The sequence below is a fragment of the Cloeon dipterum genome, chromosome 2 (genome assembly GCF_949628265.1).
Source record: "Cloeon dipterum chromosome 2, ieCloDipt1.1, whole genome shotgun sequence".
Classification (NCBI taxonomy): domain Eukaryota; kingdom Metazoa; phylum Arthropoda; class Insecta; order Ephemeroptera; family Baetidae; genus Cloeon; species Cloeon dipterum.
Genome location: NC_088787.1, coordinates 11,717,566 through 11,729,606, shown reverse-complemented (window position 1 = coordinate 11,729,606; position 12,041 = coordinate 11,717,566). Strand labels below are relative to the sequence as shown.

Genomic DNA, 12,041 nt, shown 5'->3' with positions numbered 1-12,041 from the left:
GATCCGTGATCCGTCCGCAGCAACCGCAGCAACAGCCAAAATAAGATTCTTCCGGCCCTTTGTTTGCGTTTCACCCGTTTCACGAAATAATCACACAGTTCAAGGCCACTGGAGGTGGCACAGATATCGAATGGTTTCAATTTATTAGGGATTTAGGGAATATCTGCAACGCACACACATTACACAATGGAGAAGAGTTTCAACGAGCGAGGTCTCCGAATGTATTTTGTTCGTCAGTCAAAGAGCCCTGCACAATGCTTCACGAAGGCCTTCCAGGTTACATTTTAAACTCATCGCACCTACGTTACATTAGAATTGAACCAATTATTTAATTTTAAAGAGCTGTCAGGAGAAGCTGATCATGCCGAAAATGGTGGACGAATCAGAGTGCGACAAACTACAGGTGGACCGCAAATCGGTGTTTGTTTTCGAGACCTTTCAGGGCAAATTTTTTGAGCGGCTGCTGAAGGAGAACGCTCCATGCGCGTGAGTTTCAAACACGATAAGTAAGAAAAGTAATTATGAACCACGTATGTCAGGGTATTGGGAGCACCGTGCATCCTTGAGTGCCTGAGCAAGGGCGAGCCAACCCCTGAGAGCAGTTATCCGGTCTTCTCGCTGGCAATGCGGGGTCTCCGGGTGTGCGTCTCAGGCTTCAAATTGTCACAAAAGGACGAGTTGGGCAGGAAAGTGCGATTCATGGGTGGGATCTTTGAGAAAAATTTATCCACTGTCGTAAGTCTGCTTAAATATTTTTTTATGAAAATTTGTAATGGGTCTGGGGCCACGCAGGTGACGCACCTTGTGACCCAGTCGACCAACACGGACAAGTACCAGTGCGCCATCGAGATCAAGATCCCTGTCATGTTGGAAAATTGGGTTCATGAAACGTGGGAGGCGAACCAGAAGAAGCACCAATCCGCGTTGGATGAGCCGTACATCTCGCTCAGATGCCCACCCTTCCAGGGGCTCACCATCACCTCCTCGCAGTTCACCAAGGCGAAGAAGGACAAGATCAAATCCATCATCGAGCAGAACGGTTCGTGTTTGTTGACTTGGGTTAAGTTCTGTTTTTTTTTTAATTTTTATTGTTATGCTATACTTAAAACAGAAGGATTTTTAAACACTAGAGACTTGCCGAAAGTTGTAAAAAAATGCTGATTTTTATTAGGCATTTATCAACACATTAATGATTTGATAAACCCTTACACTTGCTCAATCGAAAGGGAAATTTTTATATCAAAAAAGGAAATTCGGAACTGTAACAAGCAGCACAAGAAATCATTTAAAAAAAATTGCAAGGCGTTTTTCTTCAAAAAATTTTTATTGTATTGTATTCATTCAACTCATTTCTTATTGCAACCGGCTTTTATCTTAAAATTTGTATTTTGTAGCAAAATGTTGAATAAATTTACAGGTGGGCAATACTGTCCATCAATGACTTCCACGGACACGGACGTGCTGATCGTGTCCACAGCCACCGGTGACAAGTACCGGGCGGCCGTGCAGTGGAATATCCCGTGCGTGACTGAGAACTGGATATCGGACTCAGCCAAGGCCGGCTACTCGCTCAACTACGCGGCCTACGAGGTGAAAGTCAAGCCGGGAACTTCAACGCCCGAGCGTAACGACGCCACACGTGAGCAGCCCTAGATTTTTATTATTTGACGCAATTTTTCACTTATGATTCGTGTCAAACAGAGCTTGGGGACCTCTCCTGCGTGAGTGCCATTGCCCATCAGCCTCCGCAGCAGAATAAAATCAATGAGACCATGATGTCCACTGTATCATGTGCGACGAACATGTCATTTGCTGAGCCGCGGCCCCCTGAGAGGCGAGAGCCACCCAGGACGCCGGAGAAAGAGCCGGATGCTGCCATGAAAATCATGAAGCTGCCCATTACTGAGGTTTGATAATGTTTTTTTTTATTCAAGGATATGAACTGGAAATTCAGGGCACTCATTTAAACAAAATCATAGCATCCTGTTATCTTTCATTTTATTTATGTATTGATTTTTTCATTGCTGAAAAACCCGGATACACAATTTCTATAAAATGTTTGAATATTTTTACTTTTTTTCCTGAACTTGAATTAACATTTTTACCAAAAATATCTGAGTTATTAACACTTAAAAAGAAAGGAATTGTAATGCATCTTAAATCAACAAGAGCAATAATAAAATCTAAAAAGGATACATTTTTGGAGATATCAATCAAGCGCAGGTATGAAAACCCAAAACAATCTTGTAAAATTATGTTTTTATTCTGTGATTTCTGGTTAATTTAACAAAATGCTGTGTTTCTAGATTAAAAATATATTTTGTGATGGTTTCAAGGGCCTTCTGGAAGCAAGTTTATTTTGATACAAAAAAAAAAAAATGACAGGATATAACAAAGTTCCTAAATAATTTAAAATTGGTTTTTGATGGTATTCGCTCTTGAGATTAATTGATAATTAAATTACAGATTAGAAAAGCAGGCCTCTTTCTGGATGGCTGTAGGATTTACGTGTCAGAGGGAATGCCGTGCATTCAGGACAAGTTGCGCAAGATGCTGAATAGCAGCGGCGCCACCCGCTTTGATGACATCTCTGAGGGATTGACGCATGTGCTGCAGGCTGGCAAAAGTTTGCGGCCTTTGGAGGCGCATGCCCTGGCGCGGCTCAGCCGCAAGCCGCCTGTTGTGCCGCTCAGTTGGCTGTTTCGCAGTTTTGAACTGCAGCACGCTGCTGAGGCCAGTGGCGAACAGCCGGCTACCGAGCCGCCCTCGCCTCTTAGCAAGAGAGGCATGCAGATGTTCAAGTCGCCCCAGAAGCTGACCATTTCTCCCAAGTAAGCTTAAAATTTGTCTATTCTGCTATATTTTATTTAATTGTCACTTTTAAAGTTAAGCCTGATAGGTTTAATGTTTGCTGATATGAATTAAATATATTTATTTTATTTTATGAAAATTTGAACCATTTCTTTGTCATCTGGGGTGTTCATTATTATTTTTTAAAATGCATTTTTGTCCACATTGGTAAGCCAGCATTAAAAATTCCATTTCATTTGTTAAAAAAAATGACATTAGCTCAGTCTGTTTTTCCACTACCTATAAGAACGCTTGAAAGTCAACCTGAGCATAAATTCAAATATTTAAATTCCAAATTTTCTTCTGTTTCGCATAGTTAAAAGCTTGGGTTGCAATTACAGCAGATTCCATGGCATTTTTACATCAAGATTTTTCATTTTATTTGTTACTTTGTCCACCAATTTATATCTTAAGCATTACTAAACTCAAAATAATTATGAAAACTTCTACGGAAACTCTTTGATGTGTAATAAAATAGGATTTTAAATAAAGAGACAGTCCTCACCATTTGAAAAGCAAGCTAACTTTGCAGCCACTTTTCTCAAAATATTGACAGGGCAATTTTGGCTTCAACTGATTTTATAGAAATGAGTTCATGCATTGGCAACAAGAATTTTCCAGGATTTCGCAGTGTCAATCCTCTTTAATTTAAATCCATAAATCCTTTTCAGAACCGCCAAGAACGATCTGGCCGTGATGCAGGAATACCTGAAGGACAACCTGCCTCCTTCTGCTTCCCAGGCTGAACCAAGTGCTGAAAATCATGACAATGAAGGAGAGGAGGAAGAAGAACTGGCGCTTCCCCTGCTGGTGTTTAGCAAGCTCAAGTTCCAGTTGAAGGGCCTGAACAAGTCCGAAAGCTCCGAGTTACGCACCACCTTGGAGTCGATGGGCGGTTCGGTGGTGTCCAAGGACGCTGACTACATCATTGGTCCGTTCAAAGTGCAAGCAGCAGCGCCTAATCAGGTGACTGAGTACTGGATCCAAGAATGCAGCGAGCAAGGAGAGGTCTTGCCCATTAACTACTACCACAGGCCCATACTCTTCAGGCCTAGGAAGCCGCTTGATGGCACTGTCATCACCATCAGCACATACACGGGCAGAGAGAGATCTTACCTGTCAACCTTGGCCACAGAAATGGGAGCCAAGTAGGTTCTAGCTGAAATCATTAAATGCCAAAACAAGAAATAATGCTTTGTTGATTTAGACATTTTGTTGCATATTTTTTATAGTTTTGTAAGAAAAAATCTAAATTCCAGGTACCAGGAAATATTCGCAAAGAAAGCAACTCCAGCACGAGGTGCACTCGCGTCTACACACCTGATTTGCCCCAGTTCTGAGGGTACCAAGTTCGTTGCGGCGTCCAAGTGGCAGTTGCCTGCCGTCACCAAGGACTGGCTGCTGCAGTGCGCTGCTTCAAACTCGCGTCTGTCAGAGGAACCTTTCCTTTTGTCTGGCCCGGCAGCTCCTTCCCCGTCAGCCTCAGTCCTCTCCACCTCTGCCACGTCAATTCAACGAGAAGATCAGGTTTGTTCCACATGTAATTGGGGAAGACTTATTACTAAATCAATGTGTATGGTTGGTTCATACACAGCAAAGGTCATGTATTGCTCTAAAATAATTACTGTTTAGTAACTTAGTAACTAAGTAAAACAGCAATTTAATAAAAAAAAAACAAAGCTTAATACAAGCTAATTTTTGGTTTCCTGCCTCCAAATTTTCTAGTAATTTTAAACTCTTAAGCTGTTGTCAATTTCTTGCCGTTTTTCTCCCTAAATTCATACACCTATTATGGTAGACATCATACAATTTAATCCACAAATCAGTAGTAAAAAATAAAAATCCCTAATTTTCATAACCTTTACCTGTTAATTTTTAACCTTGGAAGCTGTGTCTGTTAACTCAACAAACCTATTTCTGCTCTATAGAAATTAAAATGAATATTTTCCTCCTACTAACAAGATTTTTCTTTCAGGGAATGGTGACACCAGTTCGTCCCCCTCCAAAAGACGGATTCCCAACCCCTTTCACGCCTGTAACACCGTACATGCCTTCTGAAGAGAGCTCAACAGATGAAGTGAAGCGAATCGCCAGACTGTCCCTGACCAGCTTCCGTAAGGCGGTGGACAGGCTGGACCCTGACTATCTGTCCACCCCTGAGACGCCGTATGGACAGGTGATGAAGGAAGGCGACTCTCCCGTGTCCCCCGAGACCAGGAAGGCGTGGAAGAGATACCTCAACTCTATTCCTGACTCGACGCCTAAAACTACCAGCGGGGATGCGCCAATGGAGGTTTGTTTCTGCTCAGCAATTTGGAGTTTTGGATTGAAGCAATCATTTTCTTAATTAAGAAGGTGAATAAAAGAATGCGAATTGAGGAGATTGAGGAGGAGCTGGACGAACTCAACCGGAAGAGGCGAAGGGATGTTTCCAATGACTCGGATATTGATGACGAGCTCTTGAAGGTTGGTACTATGTTTCAATTTTAAGTATTTTCTTGAATTTATCGTTGAATATAGAAAGCGTAACGAACCTCTGGAACCTGCAAAGAGTTGAAAAGGTTTTAAACGTTCGAGATTATGTGGCTTTAAAAATTGTATCCCTGATAATTTCATTGCCACTTAAAATATTTTATGTAAACACAGCTACTCGTGCCAGAATGATACAACAACATTAAAATAATTAACCGTAAACTACATTCGATGTTAACAAGTGTCTGTTTGCAAAGAAGGATTCTTTTTGGTTTGGTCTATTTAAAAAAGGGTCAAAAATAAATTTGAGTTCTCGCACTCATTAGGGAAGGCATTCAAAACGTAATGAACCATAGTGAGAAATTATGAAGAGTCTTAAACATTTCCAGCAAGTGCCGTAATATTAAGAAAAATTATCATCGTTTCCTTACAGAAGAATTCAGAAAATATAAACGCTTTATTTATCTTGAAATAAAAAGACACAATAACCTGATATTTATTTGGCTCAGGACTGGATGGCTGCTTAAATTGAAATTTTGATTATAACATTTTTTCACTAATTCCATGATTTTCTGCCTAAGTTGAAGGAAATCTTTGTATAAATATTAATATTGGTTGGGAATTTATTAATACCCCGACATTTTGATCTAAAATAAATTTGAAATCACGTGCAAAATAGGGAAAACATTCAAGTATCAAAACAGATGATTAAAAGATTCAAATGAACATTTTTATCAAAATCATTTTCAACAAACACTGGAGCTTGAAAGAGGCAGATATCCAGGAATATATAATTTTTTTAGAAAATTAAAAGAACAACAGCCCATTTACAACTGATTTAGCATGGATTTGATTTATAAAAATTCTTAATTGTTAGCTTGATCTCTGGAAATAAATCTTATTATCCTGTTTTTAAGCATCTTGTTCAGGATTTTTGTCTCAACTTCCTCACACTCTCTTTATATGTGTTGCAGAAATACAGTTCTCAAAAAGAAACAGAAAACGGGGTCGATCACGAGAAAGAAAACATGCCATCAACGTCCACCGCCGCGGTCGCCAAGGCAGATCCAGAGCCGGTAGAAGAGCATGAGGAGACATTGCAGCTGGTGGAGCGGCCGCCGCCGCTGTTCATGGTGACAGGCTTGGTTGAGCGGGACCTCGAGCACATATCGCTGGTGGTTACTAAGCTGGGCGGCAGCATGTCCAAGCTGAAGAACTTCGACCCTGCCGCCACGCACTTGATCACTTCAAACCCAAGCCGCAGCGAGAAGCTGCTGGCGGCCATGGCCGCCGGCCTCTGGGTGGTGCACCCGCAATTCCTGATCCAATCGGCTCGCAGCGGCTCCTTCCTGTCCGAGGACGACTTCGAGTGGGGCAACCCGGCGGCCGCGTCCTTCCTCGAGCCCCTCGTCGAGGACAATCCGCTCGCCTCGGAGCTGGCCGCCGCATGCTACCGCTGGAGACGCAAGGCCGCCGCCGGCAAAGCGGGAGCCTTTGCTTGCTTCCGCGCTGTCCTGCTCGGCGCCCCACACAAGACGGCCGCCTTCGAGCGCATGATCACCGCTGGTGGAGGTTCTGTCGTCCCCTACCCGTGAGTACCCAATGCAAATAATGTCTTTCCAGGGAGGCAGTTTTTAATCAGCAGATTTAATTACCATTAGTTCTTGCTGTGTTTATCGATTATTCAAACTTTTGATTCTTTTAACTCTCAGCATGCTGATAGAATTTGATATTTCAAAATTTTCAATATCACTGGACTTGCTGGTGATTTGATATTTACTGCTATTCACAGCAAAGCTGATTTTTGCATGCCTGACTTAATTTAAATATAAGTAAAAAATTTGGATTATTCAGGATGGTTAGCTATTAGTGAAAATTTAAAAAAAATAGCTCTATATATTTATATCCTTTATTAATTTCCACGCAGTCGAGCCATTTGTAAAAATTTCTCTAAGATTATTTTTTAGCGTTAACGATAAAAAAATTGAATTTTACCTAGATCTTTTTACCCTCTATTCACCATTTGTGAAAGCTCTTGGTGTCCAAAGCTGCCGATAGATGGCGATAGTGATTACTTTTAATTTTAATACGCTTAATTCCGCAACGATTTGAGGCTCAATCCTGCTACTTTGCATTCTGCCCTGATAATGATTTATTTCGATATGCTGAAAACAAAAATAAATCCATCCAATTGCCGTGGAAACGTCAACAAAGATTTTTTTACTTTGAAAAAGTGTTTTTTAATTCCTACAATTTTGATTCGCAGGAGTGATGACTTAAAGAGCGTGACTCACTGCTTCGTAGATATGAACAAAGTCAACACAGACCTGAGCCCGCTGCGAGCGGCCAAAGTGCCATGCTACAACCCCATTTACCTAAGCGACTATCTCATCAAGGAGCCGCTCCCCAATCCACAAACGCATCGCGTCTGAACATTTTGTTATTATTTGTGAAATTTCCTTTTTTATTCTGTCCAGCTTGTGTAATTTTAACTGTCGCCTCCTTCCAATTTAAGTGAAATATTTAATATATTGAATTGTAAATGAGTAATGGTTACGTTGAACACTCAATTCAAGTGGTTTTATTTGTTCTGGAGGGTTTCAAATACACAATATTTTTAAAAATAAAAATCGAATTTAAACTTACTTCATTTGAGTTTGATTTAAGTACACCGAGACTTCTGTAATTGAAATCCTTGTTCTTTTAGTAGCAACATTTAATTATTTGCAGTGCAAGTTTCGCTCCATGGCATTTCAGCTGGCTGGCAAAAGAATTTCATTAAACTTTCAACTTCTCGCAAGGTCCACGTGCGCTCCGGCAGTGCTTTTCGCGCTGAGAGTGCAGAATGCGAGTGGGATCGATGTCTTTCTCCTGCAGTGCAGTTTTCTTTCATTCGGACGGAGGAGGAAAGGCTTTTTGCTGCGATTTCAAGAGGCCTTCTGCCATTCAGCTTTATTGCATTATTGCCGCGGCTGCTCTCGATGCTTAGACAAACAGCAGTCGAGCAGCAACAGCCTGCGTTGCGTTTCTTTGCCTTTGGAATTGTGTTTGCCGCCAGATCAGCGCAGATACGGATTCATTCGCCTGCTCAAAGCGGCAGCCCAGGAATTCGACCGCCGCCGGCGAAGTATTCGTCAGCAAAGGAATCCTCCTCAAATATTTGTGGGCAGGTTATGCTTCCAGGAAGAAGATTTCGGGGGTGTTAGTGTTTAGAGGAACAGAAGATGCTCCTAATCTCGTAAAATTGATGCAAGTGCTGCTAAATTAAATTCAGGAGCATACAAAGATATTTAATTCAGTGTAAAATTGACAATAAAATATCTTCTCTGGGTTTCAAACTCACGAGGCCTTGAATTGTGCACGTCAGCAATCACTGAAATTTTAACCGACAAGAAAATAGTAAATTATTGGCTTCTAAGTATTTTTTTTAGATGATAGTGAATTTTTTATATTAAAGTTGTATCGTATTTTTCAGTAAAATAAGTAATTTTACTCATGAATGTCCAAAAGCTTAATTTATTTCGTTGTTTAAATAAATTATTTTAACAAGTACATAGAGAATATGCTCAGTTAGGTAGTAATTTCTTTTTATTAGAGAAGACTCGTTCTGTATCAGAAGAAGATTTGCTTGTTTCGCAATCTATCCCGGAGAGTTCCATTTTCATTTTTATCATCATCATACTCATTCTAAGTCTTGAATAATGTCATTGCTGCTAGAAAAGAACGTAAATAAAAGAGATAAAAAGCGCATTTCACGCGAGAAAGTTTGGTTACGTTATAAAAGTGTGTTGGGGGTTTTCAGCTGTACCAGGGGGTTGGTGGTCGGAAAAGCATTATTTTACTACCCCTCGTGCACGTGTTTACGCGGTGAAGGCGCGACAACGTGCAATTTCTTTGTGCCGGTGATATAGCTCTGCTGGCAACCGGAAGTGCGCTACCACCCCTAAAAAGATTACCGCTATGCCACCCCGATGGATGCTTTTTCGATGGAGAGACCTTTTGTGCCTGCCATTCCCATTACATGCAACACCGTCGCCGCACAGCCACTGCGCTCGATGACACGGCAAATAAGTGGGTCGCCCGTCGGCACGTATATATGGTCCGTCAATCTGGGCTTTTACGCCAAGCAACAGTTTTGAAGGGTTTTTAAAATTCTTGTCCACTTCGGCCCGATTTCAAAACTTAAGCAAACTATAAAAAGTATACACCAGCTGAAAAATAAAATAAAAAGCTTCATTTTCTATTCTGGATAGGTGGCAAAAGTTGCCCTTAAAATAAAAAAATAATCAGATTTTGTTTTTAGAGTGACCGTGACTAAGAAGCAGCCTATTTTGTCTATTTTTGTAACAGAGGGTTTCATCCCATGAAGGGTGAATAGCTTTTTGCTCCTCTTTTGATTATTCATTCAGCAACTGTGTGCTGTCAATCGCAAACCAGGGCCGACGGTGCAACATTCTCTGAATTTTGCTGCAGTGTTGATTTTGTTTTGCAAGTAAAAGCACTGCTGATGAGGCCTGAAAGGGGTTGAAAAGTAGCTGCTCGTCAATACCAGGATGTGCAGTTTTTCTCTTTAGCTTTTATGTTGTATTTCCCCTAAAATTAAATGTCTGAATTATGGTAAAAGTAAATTTTCTTGGTTATTATTTTGCAACAAAAATTAATTGTAATTCCTCCTATGCAAAACGTAAGTACGATTTTTATTGATTTTAATGGAGCGCTAGAGGCATATATTTTTAAAAGTTTTAGCTCTGGGAATTTATTTTAATAAGAATAAAATCGCAGGAATAAATAGGTGAATTAAATCTGACGGTCAATAGTAATAAAATATTCACCAGTCAAACTGTCATCCATAAATTAAATTAAATTCTTAAATATCAATATGAAACTTCAACAAAGATACGTATATTGCAGTCTCCATTTCACTTATCTCGCTCCATATTTTCCAGCACAAGCTTATTAAATTCTCGAGCCCGAGCGCTGCAAAAACAGCAGCCGTGACGGATATTGTAGCTGAAACCTGGCGAAAGAACCGCAAAATAAAAAGGTCACTCTAGCTGCTAACCGAATTTGCGTCGGCACGAGCAGCAGAAAAAAGTAACAACGTGAGAGTGTACGGCTAGCTAGAGGCGGTAATGGAAAATCGCTGACTGAAATTAAAGTGCGTCTGGCTCGAAAAGTTGCACGAGACACACACACACACACAAGCGCGCGCAGGGACATTAATGAGCAAAATTTAATTGGCTTTGGCGTTTTGGTGGGTCAGCACAACGCAGAGCGAGAGCGTCCGTCGTAAATCACATTTCGTATAAGCCAAATGCGATTTGCGTGCCTCTGCCCGGCGCACAGGTAAAAGCCGCCGCCGGGGACCTCCTCCTCCTCGTCGCCGGCAAAAATGCAGGAAATCTTCGTTTCTTCTCTCTTTTGTCTCGCCAGTGAAAGAATTGGCTGAGCAGGTGCCACCTGTATCTCCCATAAAAGACACACTCGCTGTGTCTAATACGAAACCTTGCTTCATGACTAACCGCTTTGTTCGTTTGAAATTTAAAAATACCATGAATGTATCTATTTTGTTATTTTTAAATGAGTTAGACTCCATAAAGCAGTTAGTTTTTAGTTTTTTTAGCCCTCCGAAACAAGAAGAGCGATAAAAATGTAATTTTAAGAATATTTTTGCTAGAGAGAAAATATTATTACCATGGGGAAGGGTATTTAAATATTTTTCTCCAGTTTTCTAGTTTTTTCTGTCCACATTTCGGTGATTTTGAGTATGTAAATAATTTATTTCGGCAAACAAATCAGTTTTAGGTGGATTGAAGAGTACGTAACTTCCTTAAAAAAGGCATTTAAAATTTAATTATGGAAAAAATTAATACAACAAATTAAAATTTGCAAAAATATTGCCAACAAAATAATCCTGAATTCTGGAAAGCCCTGCAGAGCAAAATAAATGAGAGAGCAGGCACGGCTCGATCATCGTTGTGGATGCGTCCCCGGCGTTGTGTTATCAAAGAGAGGAAATTAGGCAGCTCCTCTTGACGCGGGCGTCGCGCCGGTTGCATAAGCAGCTAAACCATAATGCACACAAACACACACACACGCTGACCGTTATCGTGGGTGGCAGTGAGTTATGGATGGCAATAATTTTAGCACGATTACGGCTGCTTTATGGCTGGCTGCGGGTGCGGCGGCACTCGAACACGAGAAGAAGCAGCGGGTTGACGTCAAAATCAATGGTCTCTCTCTCTCTCTCTCTCTCTCGCATCAGCATAAGGCAAACACGCGCGCGCCAGCCTTTTATTGGAATGCATATATGCGTCGTGAAGCGAGTCGATGTACTACAGATTGATTTCTGTTTACTCACGTGGAAAATGACAATGTTATACACTCGTCCCGCGCAGGCAGGTGGAAATCTAGGCCACCTAGATGTGATTTGCGGCCGAGAAAACGAGCGAATGAAGATGAAGCAACGCAACAAGAGGAACGAAACAGAGCGCAAATCCCTTCATTTTCTCATTTGCTGCCGCGATGAAAGCCGGGCAAATCCCCAAAATCGACTTGTCAGCTCAAATTACGACGCCAGCAGCTTTGTTTCTCTTTCCCTCTCCTTTTCTTTGACTTTGAAGACGCCGCAATTCCTGCACGTGTGGAGTTGGCAAAAAATTCAAAAGGCCACCGATGGAAAAAAAACTGTCGATTCGGTCCGACGACGCTCACACACG

The 12,041-nt window shown here is 41.2% G+C and overlaps 1 protein-coding gene across 1 annotated transcript; it reads left to right on the top strand.

Moving 5' to 3' along the window:
- The first annotated feature begins 26 nt into the window (after positions 1 to 26).
- On the top strand, positions 27 to 7,965 carry mus101 (mutagen-sensitive 101). The gene is made up of 13 exons (XM_065479028.1): positions 27 to 276; positions 341 to 486; positions 540 to 735; positions 793 to 1,039; positions 1,418 to 1,639; positions 1,702 to 1,907; positions 2,467 to 2,831; positions 3,522 to 3,998; positions 4,110 to 4,377; positions 4,826 to 5,143; positions 5,203 to 5,316; positions 6,297 to 6,913; positions 7,589 to 7,965. The coding sequence occupies exons 1-13, from the start codon at positions 187 to 189 to the stop codon at positions 7,752 to 7,754; spliced, it is 3,432 nt and encodes a 1,143-aa protein (XP_065335100.1). The 5' UTR covers positions 27 to 186; the 3' UTR covers positions 7,755 to 7,965.
- The last annotated feature ends 4,076 nt before the right edge of the window (positions 7,966 to 12,041 follow it).